Below are 20,366 nucleotides of genomic sequence, written 5' to 3' on the forward strand. Positions count from 1 at the left end.
TAATTGGACTGAGGGTTGAACATGCAAAAGCACTAAATGCATTTCTTGTATGCTTTGATACTCTAAACCAGGTTTTGGATTTCACAATAGTTAAAATCAAGAAAATGTTTATTAAGTAAACTATAGATGTGATGTGTTTATTTTGAGTGATTAGATAAATTGATAAAATATAGGAATTAATATTGGAAGGATAAGAGCATCCACAATGGCTTTCGCCCAGCCATAGCCTAACCACAAACTCTTCCTGCTACATCATCAACACTAAAAATCCTCCTGCCACATCATCAGGACAAGCAAATAGCCCAGCAATAGTCTAGCCACATCACTCCTAATTATATAAAACAAATAATTGACAATCACACAAAATACGGAATTAAATTTACGACACAGATACGGGAAAATTCAATAATATTATTTAAATTAAAAAAATACATTAATTTTAAAAAAAAGTACATTAAAAAAATACATTAATTAAAAAAAATTACATTATTTAAAATAAAAACCCGACTTCCGCCTCACTCCTCGTCTCCGTCGCATATATATAGTGTTTCAAAAATTTTAAAAAAATCCGCTCGCCGGTCCGGAGCCTGCAATGGCGGCGAGCGCATCGCCCAACGCTCGCGAATCGGCGTGCGCTCGCCGATTTTTTCACCGAAATGGCGCTCACCGGTTACAATGGTTCGGCGAGCGCCGGAGATCGGCTAGCCAGTCCGCTCGCTGCCATTGTGGATGCTCTAAAATTGCCAAATAAATTTAAACTGAATCAATTCATCAAAGTAAACGGTAAATAGGTTGAATTTCTTTTTTTATTTATCCATCGCATCACTCAAATTGAATGTGCATTAAATTTTTTGTTATAGTGGTGTATGGCTATTCTTGTCTACCTAATCTAACTGAAGCAAAAAAAAAAAAACAAAACAAAGACATTAATATCATATGGCTAGCTTAAATGAACTGTTACAACTTACAACTGCCTGCAATAAATTTATCTCTGGTTGTAAGTCCAAATTTCAGAAGTTATAGCATCTCAATCAATTTCTTTGCCACATTTATTATTGTAGAAAATCTCTCTATTTTTAAGTTGATTATATCATAAACGTTTCTTTTATGTAGTTACTAACTACCTCCAAATAATTGCTAGATATATAATTAATGACGTAACAGTCAATCATCTAATTGAGTCAAATATAGGTCACATATAATACACTTTAATGGAATATTTTTTTTAATAGGTAAATGAATTTTAAATTTAAAGGCTGTGCCTAAGACCTAATGGAGTATCTTTTCAGTGGTGAGGTAGTTTCCTATATATGCGTTTAATTAACTAAACAAAATAAACAATATAATTTGTTTCGTTAATGATGTTGGATATTTGAGTTTAAGGCAATACGTACTACTAGCACTTAACAAAACATTTTTCCCATTTCTAATTTAGAACAAGACTTTTGAATATTGACACAAAAATGACTTTTAGAATGTGTTGATTTATAACATTAACTTTTCCAGTTTAATCACAGTTATTGATAGACTAATTCACATGCACACTTCCAACAATTACACCAGCTTTTATTTTTATCAATTTATACAATTGTAAATATTATACTTATAATGCTACCTTACATTTAAAAATCATATTACTCATAAAAGTAAAATATGTGTTAAACACATTCTAACAACTTCTTTTACTTCTCATTTTCATTTCCTAACTAAATCATAAAAAAATGTATTGTTGAACTAATAAAAGACATAATTTTGGGATCAAAGAGAGACTATTATAGAATATGTTTCTAGATTGAGGGTTTCGTAAGTAATTAAGCTCAATAAATAAATTGCAATTGATGATTGACTGAAACAAAAGATTTTTTAGTCACGGTTGTGGTGTGGAGGTTTAACATAATCCCATGATTTAGGAAGACGATAATATGACTTTCCATCAAAGTATTAACAAAGTTGGGAGATCATATAGAAAATTTATTAACGTAGAATTTTAAACCCCACAAAGTAAATTTTTTTAGAATAAGAAATAATAGGATGAAACTCTCTTCACGTCGTAATTGTATGATTGCATCATGGACTTCATGGTCATTGAAAAAAATAGTAGTTTTATATTAATTGGTCGCATGAGATGTTACTATTTACGTAGTATTTTCAAAAACGTATTCGTTTCAAATAAGAAATATCAGAAATATTTGGCATTTTGTTATCACACCGGAAAAGAAAAAGGAAATTAGAGGGAAAAAAATAGTGTACTACTACTCTAGTTGACTCCTGTTTACACGTTTCCTCACAATAATAAATTACTGTTATACTTTTACTTTGATTCTTTTGAAACGTATTTGAAGGCTTAAAGCACTCATGTATTCTAGAATACCAAATCAACTAAAAAAAAGAAAATATGTCGATTTCTTATAGTACTATTCGGATTACAAAACAAAAATTGATTAAATATATTCAACATAGGTTAGGTTCAATTTTACGGTTTGGCGGTGAATATATGTTTTTTATAGAAAAATAATACATGTCGATGTTGGTATATATGTCTTGTCTCTTATAGAATACTCCATATAAGGGTTTTGTATGTATAATTATTTATTAATTTTTAACTAGTTGTTTTTAATTCTTTAAATTTGAAAATTATCATTGATATTTATGACATTTTTTAAAAGAGATATTTTTGACACATTATGTGTAAGCTTCGCTAATTATAGATCGAAGGAAACTACACAACAACCATCTCTATACTTTGTGATTCTTTATTATCTTAATACTGCAATTCTTATAATTTAAAAATTTATAGTTGATATTTTTTGACACATAATGCGTAAGCTTAGCTGATAACATTATATTGAAAGAAACTACGCAACAACTACTTTTCTAATATATGTAGTTGATAGCATTAGGTAACGAGTTTAGATTCTTTATGAAGATTAAGAGAATCAAATTGTCGATTTTTTTCTTAAAACTCATAAAAAAATTATATGGTGGCTTCAATTATTTTAACATTAAACACTAGTGAGTTCTCACCCTAATTTCGAACTTACAATTTTCTACGATTTTCTTGAGTTAATTTTGCGCTTATGTGATAAACAACTTGATTTGATAAATGGCTATTCTATTTCTATTCTTGTTTGTTTATTGATTTTACAAGTACGAAGAACGTTTGGTTCCAAGATATCAAAATTTATGAAAAAGTTTAATGAGACATCACAATTCAAGATAAGTCAATATTCGGTTATATACAGCTAAAGTAGAATTTATATGGATGTGTTAGGCAAAGTGCTATCCAAAACTTCTTCTTTTTATGGATATAAATTAAAAGGAGAATAATGCGTAATCTTTATATGCTAGATAGGCCAACAACTCAATAGGACAGCCAAGTGGAGTTAACAACACTATTCTAATTTCTAACAACATTATGACAAGCTACAAATATAAACTAATACAGTCAACCTAAACATTTTTTGTACATATAGATTTAAAATAATAGACAATCAGCTACACCAAAAGAAGAATCCAAATGTTCAGTGTGTTTATTATAACAAAAGATAAGATAAAAAAAGCCAAAATTTAATAAAATGTAGTTCTTCTCAGGAAAAAGGGAAGTTAAACTCACTATTGTAGACAAAATGTGTTCAATATTATTCAAGCATATGTGAACTTAATGATTCATCGGTATGCTTATTTCTCAAAAAAAAGTTAACCCGGTAAACAACGTAAGTATATCACCATACCTACAGAAGAGAGGAAACTTTTGACCATGGAGCGTGGCAATGGACTATTGTTTCGGAGGGGTTAGTTTTGCCAACAATGCCTTGTTGTGGCAGTGCTCAGTGTCGACAAAATAGAAGTTACCATTCGCCTTGAAAGACACGAAAGGCCTTTGGGTCTGTGGAGGTCTGATATCTTCAAACTTGATGGTTTTCGGGACCAATCTCGCCAACCAGGACATCATTTCGACCTCAAAGGTGTCAGCGCCAGGCTGCCATCTGAGTGTGTGAATGTAAGGACTCACGAACCAATGAAGGGCAGCAGTTGTAGAAGCACTTAAAATCACAACAGTAGAAGCCACTGCGTACTTAAGGATGACATTCATGTCCTGTGATGTCATGAAAGTGATCACAGGACCTAACGAAACAGAGAGGCAACATGTGGAAAGCGAGAGAAGCTTCACTTTCTTGATAGTACCTGATATAGGACCGTAGTAAACAACCTCCCTCCCCTTTTCTTCATTTCCATCTTCTCTTCCTTTACGAGGTCCAATACTAATCTTACTATCATCTTCTGCTACAGCAGCTTGAGATGCCCAGCGTACATGGGTAGAAGTATAACGAGTGGTAGGACTAAAATCAAATTTGGCACCAGATGTGCGAGACCAGGGCAGGACCTTAGTAACACGATCAGCTGTTGTGATGAGAAAATAATTACTAAAGTAAGCAACATTTCAGCATCTGAGTAAGTAAAGAAAAAGCTAAATTAACTAGTACTCCGTATAAGAAAAGGTCCTGCAAAGGAGAATAAACAGATCCCACAACATAAATGCAAATTAACGAAAACTAAACAGTCAACACCTCTTGGCTTGGTTGAATACAATGAAATCAAGATCTGCAGATTCTGAACATGAACCTTCAGACGAAACTAAAGAAAAATCCTAATTTATACGTGAAAGTAACTTTACTTCTACCTTATTATTGGAGGAAACTAGGTCCCGTCAGTCAAAGTTCATAAATTGATCAAACGAAAGAACACAAGGAAAGTAAGCATTTCGATCTCCGGCCAAAAAAAAAAGAAAAAGAAAAGAGTAACCATAACAAAGTACAAACTTATAAAAGTTCTACAAGAGGAGTATTATAAAGCATCAATGTGTTCCAACCACATAAACATCACACATTTGCAAGCACCAACAAAGACAAATATTCACTATACCAACCTATTCTTTATCGAAATTGGAACCTTTTACCAAGTCTAAAATGTAAATTGTATCATACTCTACTAAGGTACCCTTCTATGAGACTGTTAGGAGGTGCTTGATATGACAGATGGACATGGAAATGGAATGGTGATAAATTTCATTCCATTATTTTGTTTGGTGTCACTCTTCCATAAGAATCACCATTCCTATCTCCATTCCCTTCCCTCCTTATTCCATTCCATAATATCAAGCATTTCCTTGGTTCCTACAAATGGAGTATACCAGTTCTTAAGAGTTCCGCCATGCAATTGCCACGGATTATAATAAGCCAAAATCTCTCCATCAATTTAAGTAACATGTAAGGTCAAGAATTATGGATTTTCACACTAAGATAGTAAGATGCTCCAAATAAGTTGTCTTATTTAACAAATTCACCCTCAGACCTCAGTCCCTCACCCATGAAAGCATGTTCTCGAGTCAAACATTTTAACCCTCTCAAGCCCTTATCAGCAGTTACTTCGGACCCTGGTGAGATGTTTTTTCCCAAAAAACATCCTGATATTTCGTACATTCTTCAAGCCCACTAATATATCACATTTTCCCATAACAGATTACATCTCAAATACTCGAAATAACACCAAACAATTTTGAAAATGTCCCCGGGGGCTTACAAACCACTACCCAAAACATTTCCCAGATCATTGTAGGATACATCACAAGCTCTCAATCATCGAATATGTTTACAACTCACAGAAAACAGATGTTATTTGATAAGTTAGGATCATCATATTCAAGTTCAACAGATGCTATTTATTCTAATTTGAAGAAAACCGCAAGTGAATCGATTTAGCTAGACCAAAAGTCGGGATGCATTTTATAAGCTTTTGGACATTCGCATTATAATTCATCGATCTAATTTGGCTCATTTCAGCTCAAATCAAGCTGGCTATGAATGAGAACGGAAAAATCTTCGACTGATTGAACACGAAGTGTCTACAGACAAATATTAAAAATACAAAACGAAACACGCAATCCAGCACCGAAATTCAAAAAAGATAAACCAAAAAACAGATTGAATGTAACCTGAACGGAAGGCTCTGGATTGAGATCGAACCAGATGAAGCAGAGCTGCCCTCGCCATCTCAACTTGCAGTTCTAATTTAGGGCGAAAAATGATAAACCCCTCAACTACTACAGTCTATAACAAAGGTTTTGCTAAACATTTAATAAATAAATAAATAAAATATGAGAAAACAAAATGGGCATTTGGTCTAGTGGTATGATTCTCGCTTAGGGTGCGAGAGGTCCCGAGTTCAATTCTCGGAATGCCCCTTTCCTTTTATTTTTTCTCACTCTCTCACTTTTTATACTCCTTGAAACTTTCAAAGTATACATTCTGTGTGTTTTTTTTGACTTCCTTTATTTAAGTGCATCTTTAAGTTGGTAATAATTTTTTCTGTCTCACTTTTTATTTGAAAAAAGTACTATATTTTGTGTTTTAAAGTTAAGAGCATGAATAACGCTTGGGGCCGGGCCGCAAATTGCGAGTCCCGGCCCGTCCCACGCGTTGGAGGAGGAGGCGGCACGGCCTGGGCCTGCCCCCGTGCCGCGATCTCGGCCTGGGACGACGTTATTCGGGGGACGGGCCGCCTCCGGAGAGTCTCAGCCCAGCGTTACACGCTCTCGGGCCGGGCCGCAAGTCCAATTTATTTATTTAATTTTTTTTTGATTTTGTGTCTATAAATACGAGCATTCCATTTGTGCATCAATCTTACGTGCATTCCATTTCAATCTATATTATACCCTATATTATACTCGAGTTGCACCGTGAGATGATCGCCCACCTTCGCGCCCAAATGAAGAAGTAGTAGTCGTGGCCCGGGTTTGTAGTATTTTAAATTTGCTTCGTCTAGTAATATAATGTTAATTTTCTAATGAACAATGCATTTTCCCGGTTTCAATTGTTGAACGAATTGCGTTTACGAGTTAAATATGTTGGAGTTGTGAATAGTATCATTTATTAGTTGCGGCTCGAGTTGCGGCCTGCAGGGTTAGAGGAGTAGGAGACTGGGCCGCAACTGTAGAGAAATGATGACGTGGAGGGGACTTGGGGCCAGAAATGAGGACGGGTTATTTATGCCCTAAGGTAATAAATGTTGAGTGATTGCAATTTCAACGGCCATTGAATCCTGTGTACAAGTATTACAAGGCATGTGATATGGTTCATCTAGAAAACAAACCTAAATACTAGTAGTAGTAATATTTCCGCGTTATTGCCTCTTTATTAGGGTGTACTATATTTTTCTAACACTATTTTTCCACTCATTGACATGACATGTCATGTGGATTTCTTATTATTCTTCTAGAAGTCTTTTGACAACTCTAACTAATCACATACGTGTCACCATGTTGACCTCGCTTGCCAACATGTAAAACCATTACTACTACTATGTTATGTATCGCCAATACTATAACAAATGGGGGTGTAGAAAAGAATCTAATTATTTTTCATGTAGCAAAGAAAGATAGTAACACTCCATTGTCTAATACTACCATAAAATGTCTCATTTTACGAAAGTGGATGTAAATGTCTCATTTCACTTTTATTATTTTTAATAAATTAATTATAAATTTCACTAACTTATTCACTTATATTTCATATTATCTCTATCTTTGAAAAATAGAAACATTCAAAACGTCATGAGTTTTATTTTAATGCACATTTAATAAAATAAAAGAGAATAATTTGTGAAGTAAGAGATAGGGAGAGAAATGAGTAAAGTAAGAGAGAAGAAGAGAAAAAGTAATAGAGTTAGTTGATTGTGGGGCCCACTTCCTAAAATAGAAAATTTAGAAAGTTTCTATTTGTAAGAGACGACCGAAAATAGAAATAATTTCTATTTTTAAGAGACGGATGTAGTACTATATAAGTAAAATATTAACGTAGAATTATATGTATCTAATATTTATTAATAATTCAAATGATTAAACCCTTACAATTATATAGTAACTTTTATTAAAAAATTAAAATTCATAGGCATAGCGCAGTTTTAAGAAAAGAAGGAAATACATGTAATTTCACTCTTTGATATATGCAAATCCATAGTAGTAATTAATAGAGCAATATTGACACTAAAAGTTGTGCGTCACAAGTCAACAAAATATACTGGTCCTAGTAGTAATTAAGTAATTAGAGATATTTTAGTTTAGGTAGGAGGACCAATTCCACACAAACTCGTAGCAACAAAGAAACTGAGCACCCTACCTACCTACCTACCCCCAAAACTTCAGTATATAATGTTACCACAACACTCAAACCATTCACACAATTATAGACAATCATCTCACATTTTTGAAAGACAGATATCTCGATGGAAGAAGAAGAAAACTACGCCTCTCTCTCTATTCAAGAAGAAGAGCCTCACAGACTCTCTTTCAGCCATCTCCCCATCCCACTAAACAATCCCTCCACCCCCTCTCCCCGCCCCAACCTCCTCTTCGAATTCTCCTCCTCCGACCCCACGCCTGCTCCACCTCATTCCTACCACAACGACATCGTTTTCTGCGGCAAGATCATCCACGAAGAAGCCGACGAGGAAGACGGCCTCAACGAGTACCAGAAGCGCGACTACTTCGCCACCGTCAAGTCCAAATCCCTCCGCAACAAGCCCTCCTCCCCACACTCCGACCAGCGCCGCCTCTCCGCGACTGCGAGATTCTCCGGTGAGCTGATCATGCGGCCGAAGAGCCCCAACGTGGAGTACCACGTGCAGAGAGTGAACATAAGCTCGCTAACGTCGATGTCGGCGAAGTCAAGGAGGAGGATGTTTATGTTCGGGCCGGTGAAGTTCAAGCCGGAGATGGAGCTGAGCGCGATCAAGCAGAGGCAGGGGAAGCAGGCGATGGCGGAGAGCGGGAGGAAGGGGCAGTGGGAGATGTTCAAGTCGAGTTTTAGGGGGAGATCTCACTTCACCAGCGTGTTGGCGAGGTCCTTGGGTTGCGGCGGCGGCGGTTGGGCAAGTCATCGTTTGGTGGGGGCGGATTGAATACAGTTTTTGTTGTTGACTGGTTGAGTGTGAACGCAAGAATGTTTATTATGCTATTTTTTAAAAATATATTAATTTTTTTAGTGTATAAAGAGAGTCTAATTTGGATGGCTTGTTTGTGATTACTATTATATTTATTTATTTGTTACGTTTTTGTTTGACACTTCATTTAGTGAGATCCCCTTGTTTTTAAAATACTACTCCTACTATGAATTAAGGGTCCCTAGTTTTAGTCAATATTTCTCTTTTATAGTACTAGTACTTACTCCTTTCATATGAAGACATTTTTTTCCGTCATGAAAATTAAGAAAATGATGTGTAAATTGTAATATATTAAATAAAAAGATAATAAAGTAAAAGATAAGAAATATGTTAACTTTTACTAAGAATAAAAATGACTTCATTACTATATAATGTAATAAAATGATAAAATGACTCAATTGCTATGAAACTAATTGCTATGGGACTAGGAGAGTATTAATTCAAAATCTTCAGCTCTATTTCGTTTATGCGAACTAGTCGATTCGACCAAATATAGAATTGCAGTTTTGTTATGCTAATTTGCTTATAAAAAATGGTTAAAAATTTGGTGAATCCAACGATGTTATGTAAGCATGTCAAATATTTCAAACACCATTTTGTACATTTTACAATGATCTCATGCAATTAAAATCCATTTTTTTCACCTCTGCATCAGATTAAACAACGAATAATGCTAATTTTTTTAGAAACGACAACGTTATAGATAAATTAAGTATTTCCAGAGAACTGACCAAATAGAAATGAGACATTATACAATAATAGAAAATGATTAAAATAAAAACATTCTTATTTTGAAAAATTAGGTTCTAATCACATCTATTTATTTTGGTAGATGGACTACATGATTAATTCACTAGTTTTAAGAAATTAAATTTCGAGGCTTCAGTCACATCTGTAATATAAATAAACCATTTATATACTTATAAATTTCACACAAAATATATCAAACCGATTATTATCCATATTTGACAATACCCCACCTAACTAAGGCCATCCACAACGCTGTTCCTATACCGTTCCTTAAACCACTATTTGAGGGTCCCACTGTACTTTTTTACTTCATTCCTTAACTAAGGAACGGAACCTGCAACCCTCCGTTCCTTAACCGTTCCTTAAATTACTATTCATTCAATTTCATTTTTTTATTTCCAACTAAATTCAATTTAAATAAACACACTTTATTAAAAAACAAACACACTTTATTAAAAAACACACAACATTAAAAAAAATTTAAACTTTTTTTTTATTAAATTTTATTTTAAAAAAAAAAATTGAATTATTGCGTCACCGGGACGAAGCCCACTCGCGGGGCAGCGAGTGGGCTTCACGCGTCGAATGGGAGGCCGCCACGTCGCCTCGGCGCGTGGCGGAACGTTTCGTTCCGCGTTCCTCCGGAACGGAACGCGGCACGGCATAGGAACGGCATGGGCACGGAATGGCGACGGAACGAAGCCTGCAACGCGTGCCGCTGCGGAACCGTTCCGCCGGAACGGCATAGGAACCGCAACGGTACAGCGTTGCGGGTGCCCTAAATAGTGGGCGACCAAAAACATTAATGAATTAGCTACCCAATATTATTGACTTAATAATTTCCAATTCAATCAAATTAATTTAAACGAATTTATATCAATATTAAATGTTTTTGGAGCATATAAAATATAGGCATTCGGCCCACACGCGCCCTCTCAATTGGCGTGTGGAGTAGTTAAGCCCCCTACGACGTCGTTCTGACAAAAATTCCAACTTTTGTACGACTTCGCCATTTCCTCTCTTCCGTCCTCACCTCACCTACTCCGAATTTCTCAATCCCCCCCTCTTTTCTCTCTCTCAAGATCCATTTTTGGTCGAGGGATTCTGATTGTGCCGTTCCATCCGTGATCTCGTTGGTATTCCGAAGGTAGTGATCTCGTATTTCGTTTTTATGCCTTCCTTTGCAATTACACTTTTGATGTTATCGAGTTCTGAATCGATGGTGGCAGTTTCGTTGTTTTGCCGGTAGTTTAGAATCGAATCGCTGATAGATGATTTTCTGAAACTCTTGAATGGGTATAATACGTACTTTTCTAGTCAACGAGCATGCAAGTTCTATCTTATCTTTATGGGTTTTCTCTTATTTGACCTTTTATTTATGTTTGTTTGCCACAATTCTAAGTTTTTTGGGGTGATTTTATCAGTATTTTGTTTCTGTTTTGGTAGATTGGCTAGGTTTGTAGAAAATTAGAAGAACAGCAAAATTGGCTAGGTTGAGCTTTTGGGTTGAGCTGAGATTATACATAATAAGGTCTGATTTAGCTGAAGTGTGTTTAAGAGTCTAGTTCAATTGAAGGGTGTTAGGCTTAACGACTTCCAATTGATGAGGAAAAATGGCCTAATTATCAATGGGCGCATAGTTTGCTGAAATTTGAAGTTTAGAAGCAGTTATTTATGTTATTTGGGTTTACAAGCTCTAGGTGCAGTAGAGGATTTATGAACTGCATCGAACGCTACTCATGTTCTGCCTGAATTTCGTTTGTTATCCTGGAAATATTCACTTATTCATCTGTAATCATTTTGGTTGAGTAATGAGGTGTTCAGTTTTATCTGAGTTTTGGATTCATCCTAGATACCTACTTGATTATTGATTGATATCGAATGGAAAATTGTTTTACGATCAGAATGTTTATTTTCTAAATATGCTCTGAGGATAGGTGTTTAAGTAGATTGCAATATAAATCTTTACTTTGGAGCCATAAGTTGTTTTTTAATGCTATCTGCTATGCTTTCGACAGTTTCCGTAGCAATCAATATCTTGTTTCAACTTTCATTTTGTTATGCTTGTTTCAGGTTGCAGGTTATTACATTTCTAGAATGGATTTTTTCTTTGGAAACTCAAACAGAGAATCTTCAAATTTTGACATGGACATTTTCAAGTGTCCATTTCTGATGAACATCAATGAACCAACTAACTTCTCCTTTACATCATCAATGGCTTTCCCTATTCCTGTAAGTCGTATACATCTCTTATAATTTCTATGTTCGCCCATATCATGATCTAAGCATCATCTTGCTCTCCATTATTTTATGCTCCAAAGCTAATACATTCCCTTGTCTCCTATGTCTTGCTCGTATTAGGCACCGGATGGGAAGGGTCCCATATTTGAGGATGGTCCCAATTTTGACATGGCATTCAGGCTCTTCCATGGGCAAAATGGCGTTGTTCCGCTTTCCGGAAGGTCATTTGTTCCGACCCAGAAGTCTCAGCCCGAACAGTCACCAGCTCAATTTAACCCCTTGGCAGCTAAAGCTGCCACCATCAGCCTCTCTGGTTTTGGTGCAGGGGGGCCTTTTGGTTTTGATGCTTTTTTTGAAAAGTGGGGGAAAGACAACAAGAAACCAAACCCTTCAAAAAAGGAGTCTTCTAAGGTAAAATTATCTCCTTAAGTTAGCTATTCGTAGTCAACTGATAATAATAATAATAATAATAATAATAATAATCTTGATGAAGCAATTGTTAAAGATGTTTATGTTTGAATACAGGGAGGGAAATCAGAGCATGAAGCAATGAGCGACGATTGGCTGCAAAAAGGGAACTGCCCCATTGCAAAGTCCTATCGGGCCGTGAGTGGTGTGCTTCCACTTGTAGCAAAGGCCCTTCAGCCCCCTCCTGGTATGAAGTATAGGTGCCCTCCTGCAATTGTGGCTGCCAGGAGCGCTCTAGCAAAAACCGCTTTTGCCAAAAACCTGAGGCCACAGCCCCTGCCTGCAAAAGTGCTCGCTATCGGCCTTCTGGGAATGGTGGCTAATGTACCTCTAGGAATATGGAGGGAACACACTGAAAAATTCTCGCCATCGTGGTTCGTTGCTGTCCATGCTGCTGTGCCATTCATAGGCATGCTCAGGAAATCTGTGCTAATGCCAAAGGCAGCCATGGCATTCACCATAGCGGCATCTATTCTAGGTCAGGTGATTGGATCTAGGGCTGAGAGGTACCGGCTCAAGACAGCTGCTGATGCAAGGGTATCGAAATTTGCTGAAACTTCAATCATCGGGCCAAACCAGGCGACGGCTACTGGGATCAAATGCTGGGAAAATGCTGATTGGAGTTCGAATTCTCTGCAAGTTCCTGTTGCCTCATCCTCACCGGAGGTTTTCTGCTGATCTCGTGGCATTTTATTCTTGTTTGTCGCCGTTGTGTTACAGGTCTAGTCATCTGCAACTGTGAGCTTCTATTCTTGTTGTTTTTATTTACCACCAAAGACATCCATAAAGAAATTTTGGTGAAATAAATGTGAGAATAAGAGTCCTTTGTATTAATATCAAACTGAGGAAGTATTTTATGTAAAATTGTGTGTTGACTTTACCAGTTCAATCATAAATAATTCTAAAAATGTAAAGGCTGTATAATAAAGAAAGTTAAATAGTTTGATTAGTTCTTTATGAGGTGAAGAAAAAGGTTAGTGGTTGAATCAATGTTGAATTAATCAAAAACAAGAAATGCTCCAAACAGGTCGCAGTCAGCTGTCTAACCGTATAACTAAATTGTTAGGCGACACATGCAAGTTGCAACTCATCTAACGAACTAACACAATTTTAAACAAGCACGAGAAATGCATAATTCTTGAACTGGGAGAAGAAAGAATGCATCAAATTAATCCCGCGTACCCAGAAATGATGAAGACATGTTACATTTCAATTTCTAAAAATCATAGTTATATACATTTCATAATTTTTTTAAGCCACCACCCTCCACAATCCGCATATTCGTTTAACAAGAATAATCATGACTTGAGCCAGAACCAAGTATATTTTCAATCTAAATAATGCTAGTTGTAAACTTGTGTGTATCTCCATTTTGGCTTATCTTTCTTTCTGAACCTCCTTTTAGAGAATCAATTGATGTTTCATTTTTAAAATAATGTTTAAACTTCAAATTGGGTCAAACGGGAAGTTAAATAAAATGCAATCCAATACTCCTTACAGCCCACTCGTGGACCATCATGACTTAAACAAAACCAAGTTTAAGGTAGCAAAAAGCCAGTTAATTAGGTGTGCACTATTTAATTTAATGAATAAACTAAACACTAACCAAAGGCACTCTCTAAAGGAAGATAAAGCCTGAAGAACTTTATGGAATGTTGATAATCATTCAAATTGTACAAGAATCAAAATAATTAATGACCATGATAGATGATAAGAATTGATAATTAGTATAAGAAACAATTTTTATAATGACTGACCTAATACATGTTGGGGAAATGCTTTGTAAAGAAGCAAAATTGGGCTCCACAAATGAGAGTGAAATGACGGAATTATCCCATGTTCTTTACTTGCCTTCCTTGGGTCTCTTCTCTAAACTGAGAACTTGATACTTTTATTCTCTAATCTACCTTCATCTTTATCGATTTGGAGAAAATTCCTTTTGCAAATTGACACTATAATTGATGTGAAAAAGTATTTAGAAGTAGCTACAGATGCGATAATTAGATCGCAACACACTAAACTATAATGATTCTAGACGGAAAGAAAGCTCACCGTATGTGCATTCGGAAATATGAAAAAAGCGATGAATATATATATTGGTTTCATAGTAGTATTGATCATATTAATTAACCAAGGATAAATTTTCGGAATAATCATAAATTTTGACTAAATTATGTTCCATCTTATATCTTTAAAAAATAATCGGAAAAATCATGAATTTGTGTGCAACTATCCAAACCGATTTTTTTTGTAAATTATGTTTGATATGTGCCGAAAAATATATGAACGCCACTTTCGATAAATGAGTTGTCTATTTATAAATAGAACAACATCGTTTAGTTGAAAACACCAACAATATATTACACGTGGGCACCAATTTTAATACCTTATGAACAAATCCAAATTTCATAATATTTCCGAGTTATAATATTAATTAAATTTTATGGTTTAAACTTTAAACTAAAAAACTATACTATAGAGTATAGGTGTAATTTCTTCGGCTATATTTAATCGAGTTTGACACATAATTTTCCAATATCCTCACACATACTCAATAACATGACTAAATCATTTATATGTAAAATTTTCCGTTTTGTTGTTAATTACTAATGCTTTCCACCTATAAATTGAACTCATAAATATAAATTAACTATAGAAGTGACAGGTACCAAGATAACATGTAGAGCATACTTATTTACCAAATTTAACAAGAAAGCTAGCTTAAATTTGAAATTTACTAGTGAAGCACAACTCAATAATTTTACAACTTATTATCCTCACAAATCGAATGTTTCATTTCCTTTCTTAACACCTTATAATTAACACAAACAAAGTTCACTCACTTCACACTTTTTGGTAACTTCAAGATTTCAAATAAAAAAGCGATTCCTTACCCTTAGGGCATAAGAAGTGCAATTTGGTCAATATATGAAGCATATGGATCTTGATCACTATATTAAAAGCACTCTCCCAATTCATACCTTATTCCAATGAACTAAAGCAACTCACTTTAGCTACTCATATTTCTTTTCCACCAAACAATTCACACACACACAACAAAAAGGTAAAGTTGATCGTGCTCAAAAACCAACACCACAACAACTAGATACACATCACCATCCTCTACCTCAACTCTCCAAAATCACACTATCTAGAACAAAAAAACCCTAACTATGTACAGGCTTAGCAACTCTGTTATAGGGTTCCTGAACCTATTCACCCTCCTCGCCTCGATCCCAATAATAGGGGCCGGTTTGTGGATGGCGAGGAGTAGCACCACCTGCGAGAGCTTCCTCCAAACACCCCTTTTGGTGGTAGGTTTCATTGTCCTAATCATATCTCTAGCCGGCTTCATAGGCGCGTGTTTCCACGTTGCATGGGCGTTGTGGGTTTACCTGGTCATCATGCTCTTGCTCATAGGTGCGCTCATGGGGCTCACCATTTTCGGGTTCGTGGTAACTAGCCCGGGAGGGGGGACTGCGATTCCCGGGAGGACGTATAGGGAGTATCATTTGGATAGCTACTCTCCATGGTTGAAGAAGAGGGTTTTGGACCCTCATTATTGGATGACTATTAGGAGTTGTATTTTGGGGTCCAAGACTTGTGACAAGATTGTGTTGTGGACACCCTTTGACTATTTGACCAAAGATCTTACTCCAATTCAGGTATTTACTTTTTTTAAGTATTAGGTTTCCATTGATTTGTATGTTAAGACATTATAGTAAGTATATGAGTGTTAATAGTAAGTTAGTCTTTAATGAAAATCGAACTTTGTTTGAATGCAATTATTAAGAACTCGATTAAATATGTGATGATTAATTTGTGAAATAAAAAAGTGTTCAAGAATGTACCTAGGAGAAAATGGTATTTTTAGCTGCTTTTTTGTTGAGTGCTTATTTAAAGTAGCTCATTTCCCAATATTATATTCGATCTTGATCAATGGCATGAATATACGTACGTGGAAAAGCACAATCCTTTAGTTTAGTGGCGATTAGAATAACTTTATCACAAACCCACACATACCTTTTTTGTTTTAATTTAATTTCACAATGTTGGTAAATTTGGAATTCAAATAATGTAGGATAGATGATTCCCGCTGCAATTTTGAGGCATCATTTTGCCCAACTTGTTAGTTAGAAAAAAAAGTGAGTAAAGATAAAATTCTCTCTAACAACAGCATATATGCCAATTGTGGAATTAAATCTTTAAGTACAAATGATCCACTTTAACATGCCTTAATTTAATATAATTAGGTAAATAAAAAAATAGTGTGATCTAATTAAGAATTTGATGGTGGGGCAGTCGGGGTGTTGCAAGCCGCCAACGTCGTGCAACTACGCGATGACGCTGGTGGCGCAGGATCCGGACTGCTACAGGTGGAACAACGCGGCGACAGTGCTGTGCTACGAGTGCGAGTCGTGCAAGGCGGGGGTGCTGGAGGACGTGAGGCGGAGCTGGCACAAGCTCTCGGTGCTCAACATCGTGATGGTGGTCGTGCTCATCGGAATCTACTCCATCGGCTGCTGCGCCTTCCAGAACGCAAAACGCGCCCACACCGACTACCCCTACGGCCACAACCGCATGTCCAAAGTCCGCCCGCGCTGGGACTTTCACTGGTAATCTTATCAAAAATAGTTTCATTTTTCTATTTTGAGTCGTTATCAAAATTAGTCTCAATTTCTTTATTAATATAAAATAGTTTCTTTTTTTTCTCTTATTAAAATTATACTATCTATTTTTCAATTATAATGTCCCAAACCTTTTAATTTAGATTAAGCTTAGCTTTTTGATAGGCTGCAACTAAAGTGACGATTTTATTTATTTAATAGGAGTAATAATGAAACTACACGGATTTAGTTTTCATAAGCAAAATATTACTCCGTTTTAATTCAAACTTTTCTAAAAACAAATTTTGGACCCAAATAAAAAGAAAAGAACTATAAAAATGCTGGGCTTTTCTTATCTTTAATTAATCACTACATATGTATATATCATATGCCAAAAATGTGGTTGAACTCTTGTTGACCGTCTTCTGATTTGAGCCTTTTTTTTATAAAAAAAAATATCATATGCCAAAAATGAGTTTATTTATTTACTTAATATATAGGTGGAGATGGTTGGATGACAGAAGGCACCAGCTTTATTAGCTAAAGAAGAAGTGTAGCTACAACTCTCATGTATCAAATCCATGTTCTCAGATTGAGTACTTTAAATACTTTATGCATCAACTTATGCAAATTTTCGACTACAATGTTTGTATATAAGTACTTTAGTTACATATATTTATATTTCTAGAGATGGCTATCTATCCACTGATCCAGTTATCGTTAGCATGAAATTTAAGAAATTGATATTTAAAGATTAAATGAAGAGAAAATAAATTTTAAAAAATAGAATAAGGTATGAGAAAGAAAGAAAGAGTAAGGTATAAATTAAAGAGAAAAAGTTTTTGCTAAAAAAAGAAAATATGCAACTTGCAATTGTAGCTTGGGATTTGTATCAAGATGCTTAGCATGTATATGTAAGATGAGATCTGTGAAGTCTTACGGTTACTCTCATATTACTACTTAATGCATATTGTTAAGCTAAATGTGTGTGTGATCATGAATGAGTGTAGACATCAATAAATAATACAGTTTGAGATCTTGCTTTATTTATGTACTCCTATATTTTAGAAATGAATTAATGAAGATGTATGGCATTTTGTGTCACTTTCTTATGGCATTACAAGGTGTTTCTCATGACTCTTTTGAGTATAATAATAAAGGGTTTATCTTTACACATGGCCTATTATTTCAATTTTTCCTCACACTTGCATCGAGTACATACATAAAGTGTCATGGTAATAATTTTCTGGTGACATTTTAAAGTGCGATAATATCCGAATTTTCTAGTCGTATAAGCCATGTGAATATGTGATACGACCCTACGTCGTATCCCGTTCTCCGGCGTCCTAGCGAAGGATCGGCGGTAGCAAAGAACCGGCTGTGCGCGGGAATTCCTCTCCGTCGGGCAGCGCGAGATCTTAGTAAAAGAGAATTTCTCAACACGTTATTGGACCAACAATGATTTTATTGATTTACTGAATGAATGCAAATAATAACCATTTATCCCTATTTATAATACTCAAATACTATACCCTAACTTATTGACCAAGATAACAAATATATGGAAGGATTTGGTGAATCAAAAGATATAATAAGATATAGGATCGTATCAACTCCCCCACGGTTAAAATCCACCTTGTCCTCAAGGTGGAAACCACGAAGCAACGAAGAGAGTTGAAAGCCGACTTTGGCGAGACATCTCCTCCTGGATCAAACATACACCGAACAACTAAACGTCTCACTTCATCTCCTCCATCATTAAACAACAAAGGACACCCAATGTGGGCGGCAAAATTCCATCCCAAAACGAAAAGCTTGTCCATGCTTCCAAGAGTGCTCAAACATGACGTGTCATTGCGCCTTTTTTCTCCACCGCTGAAACCTTCATTCACATATCTGTTTAAAAAATCGGTCTTCATATTGATGAGCTCAAGCTTAGGTGCCACGTAGCCATAAAACTCAATTGGACCAAGCTCTGGTAATCCATGTTCCCTCCTCCTAGCATTGTAAGCCATATTTAAGAAGTCAATATTGCTTACACCTGGAATTTCAACTGATGATTGAAAGCTCATAAATAATCCAACAGTAGCTCTTTCCTCAGATTCCATCTCACGCAGATCAAACCCTTTGTACATTACACTTCCTCCTGTAACCTCATAATCTGGATGACCAGCAAGGGCCTTTGCAAATGTACTTTTCCCTGAGTCGTTCTTCCCCATCACAGCATGAACCTCTCCATGGCGGACGGTAAGATTAACCTCTTTGAGGATAGGCTGCTTGGACTCGGCGATGACAACGGAGAGGTCTTTGGCTTGAAGCAATAGGTCAGTGGTCGAGGATGAAGGGGCCTCGATGGCGACGGAAGCTGATGGCTGCTTGCCGCGATCCCCGTCGCCCTTGACCGTGTATCTGGCCCCTGAAGATGCACCAGGTTGGGTTGCCTGTTGTGGCCCATGAATTGAAGAATCGTCGCCAAACCCTAATCGCGGTATTGACGCTACCGCCGGCGCCGGTGGTTGTGCGATGGCCGCACGCCGTTCCGACGCGTCGATCCTCCGCGGCGGGTCCGAATAGCGATCGTCCTCATGTCTGCCCCTTGCCGTCTCCCACGTTGGCGCCAGTCTCCCGGTATGGTCGTCGACCCTTTGCGGCGGGTTGTCCCATGCTGTCGGGTGTCTCCCCCGAACTCCCTCGCCGCCGGATCCGTAACGATCCCACCACAACGCCTCAGAACTTAGCGGCTGATGCGTAGCCCTAGACGACCGCCCGTTGAACCCTAACAGGGGCTGTGAAGCCACAGTAGTTGCTGTCGACAACAGCGGACTTTGTCTTCCTGAATCGCCTCGCCCCCAAGGGCTGTCCCATGTCGTCGAGTGTCTTCCCCCGTGATCCTCGTTGAAGGGGTGTTGCCTTGGTGTCTCTCGATAGGCAGGTGGGTCCCAACAGGTACGAGTCCATGGTGGGTCCCAGCAAGACCCCGGACGGCCCCTGCCTCCGCGGCTTCCCCGCCCTGCCTGTTGGCTGTCCCGAAATCCCCCACTAGGGTTTCGAAAATTATTTCCCCTGTCACCATAACGTGTACGTCTAAAACCCTTATCCCCCCAATCATCTCCATCCTCGAAAACCGACGGCGGTTCTGCATCGCGAGAGATTACCGGTTCCAGAGATTGGAAGCGGCGATCTGTGTCGGCCCTCCACACCTCAAACTTGTCGAGGCGATCCAATAAACGATCCAACTTACCACTCACCGAGTCATCAAGATGTAACTCCTCCGGTTGACGAACTTCGAACTCCCCATCTTCC

General features: G+C 36.9%; 3 protein-coding genes and 1 non-coding gene across 4 annotated transcripts; 3 read left to right on the forward strand and 1 right to left on the reverse strand.

Annotated features, from left to right (window-relative positions):
* Positions 1-3,529: 3,529 nt before the first annotated feature.
* On the reverse strand, positions 3,530-6,082 carry LOC121750970. Its single transcript, XM_042145670.1, has 2 exons — positions 5,993-6,082; positions 3,530-4,401 (listed from the first exon to the last, which is right to left on the reverse strand). The coding sequence occupies exons 1-2, from the start codon at positions 6,048-6,050 to the stop codon at positions 3,776-3,778; spliced, it is 684 nt and encodes a 227-aa protein (XP_042001604.1). The 5' UTR covers positions 6,051-6,082; the 3' UTR covers positions 3,530-3,775.
* Positions 6,083-6,169: 87 nt separating this feature from the next.
* On the forward strand, positions 6,170-6,241 carry TRNAP-AGG. Its single transcript has one exon. It is a non-coding gene; the product is annotated as a tRNA-Pro (tRNA).
* Positions 6,242-10,727: 4,486 nt separating this feature from the next.
* On the forward strand, positions 10,728-13,336 carry LOC121750934. The gene is made up of 4 exons (XM_042145598.1): positions 10,728-10,894; positions 11,821-11,979; positions 12,109-12,399; positions 12,514-13,336. The coding sequence occupies exons 2-4, from the start codon at positions 11,845-11,847 to the stop codon at positions 13,132-13,134; spliced, it is 1,047 nt and encodes a 348-aa protein (XP_042001532.1). The 5' UTR covers positions 10,728-10,894; positions 11,821-11,844; the 3' UTR covers positions 13,135-13,336.
* A 2,087-nt stretch (positions 13,337-15,423) lies between these two features.
* Positions 15,424-17,762, forward strand: LOC121750957 (tetraspanin-6-like). Its single transcript, XM_042145655.1, has 3 exons — positions 15,424-16,121; positions 16,759-17,072; positions 17,564-17,762. The coding sequence occupies exons 1-3, from the start codon at positions 15,630-15,632 to the stop codon at positions 17,601-17,603; spliced, it is 846 nt and encodes a 281-aa protein (XP_042001589.1). The 5' UTR covers positions 15,424-15,629; the 3' UTR covers positions 17,604-17,762.
* Positions 17,763-20,366: the final 2,604 nt, after the last annotated feature.

The sequence above is a fragment of the Salvia splendens genome, chromosome 10 (genome assembly GCF_004379255.2).
Source record: "Salvia splendens isolate huo1 chromosome 10, SspV2, whole genome shotgun sequence".
Lineage (NCBI taxonomy): Eukaryota > Viridiplantae > Streptophyta > Magnoliopsida > Lamiales > Lamiaceae > Salvia > Salvia splendens.

Excerpts from the sequence above, each read along its gene's own strand:
- LOC121750970 (XM_042145670.1), bottom strand. The coding sequence starts at position 6,050 with ATGGCGAGGGCAGCTCTGCTTCATCTGGTTCGATCTCAATCCAGAGCC. Across the intron at positions 4,402-5,992 it reads ATCCAGAGCCTTCCGTTCAG|CTGATCGTGTTACTAAGGTC; the intron begins GTTACATTCAAT and ends TCATCACAACAG.
- LOC121750934 (XM_042145598.1), top strand. The coding sequence starts at position 11,845 with ATGGATTTTTTCTTTGGAAACTCAAACAGAGAATCTTCAAATTTTGAC. Across the intron at positions 11,980-12,108 it reads CAATGGCTTTCCCTATTCCT|GCACCGGATGGGAAGGGTCC; the intron begins GTAAGTCGTATA and ends TGCTCGTATTAG. Across the intron at positions 12,400-12,513 it reads CAAAAAAGGAGTCTTCTAAG|GGAGGGAAATCAGAGCATGA; the intron begins GTAAAATTATCT and ends GTTTGAATACAG.
- LOC121750957 (XM_042145655.1), top strand. The coding sequence starts at position 15,630 with ATGTACAGGCTTAGCAACTCTGTTATAGGGTTCCTGAACCTATTCACC. Across the intron at positions 16,122-16,758 it reads AAGATCTTACTCCAATTCAG|TCGGGGTGTTGCAAGCCGCC; the intron begins GTATTTACTTTT and ends ATGGTGGGGCAG. Across the intron at positions 17,073-17,563 it reads CCGCGCTGGGACTTTCACTG|GTGGAGATGGTTGGATGACA; the intron begins GTAATCTTATCA and ends CTTAATATATAG.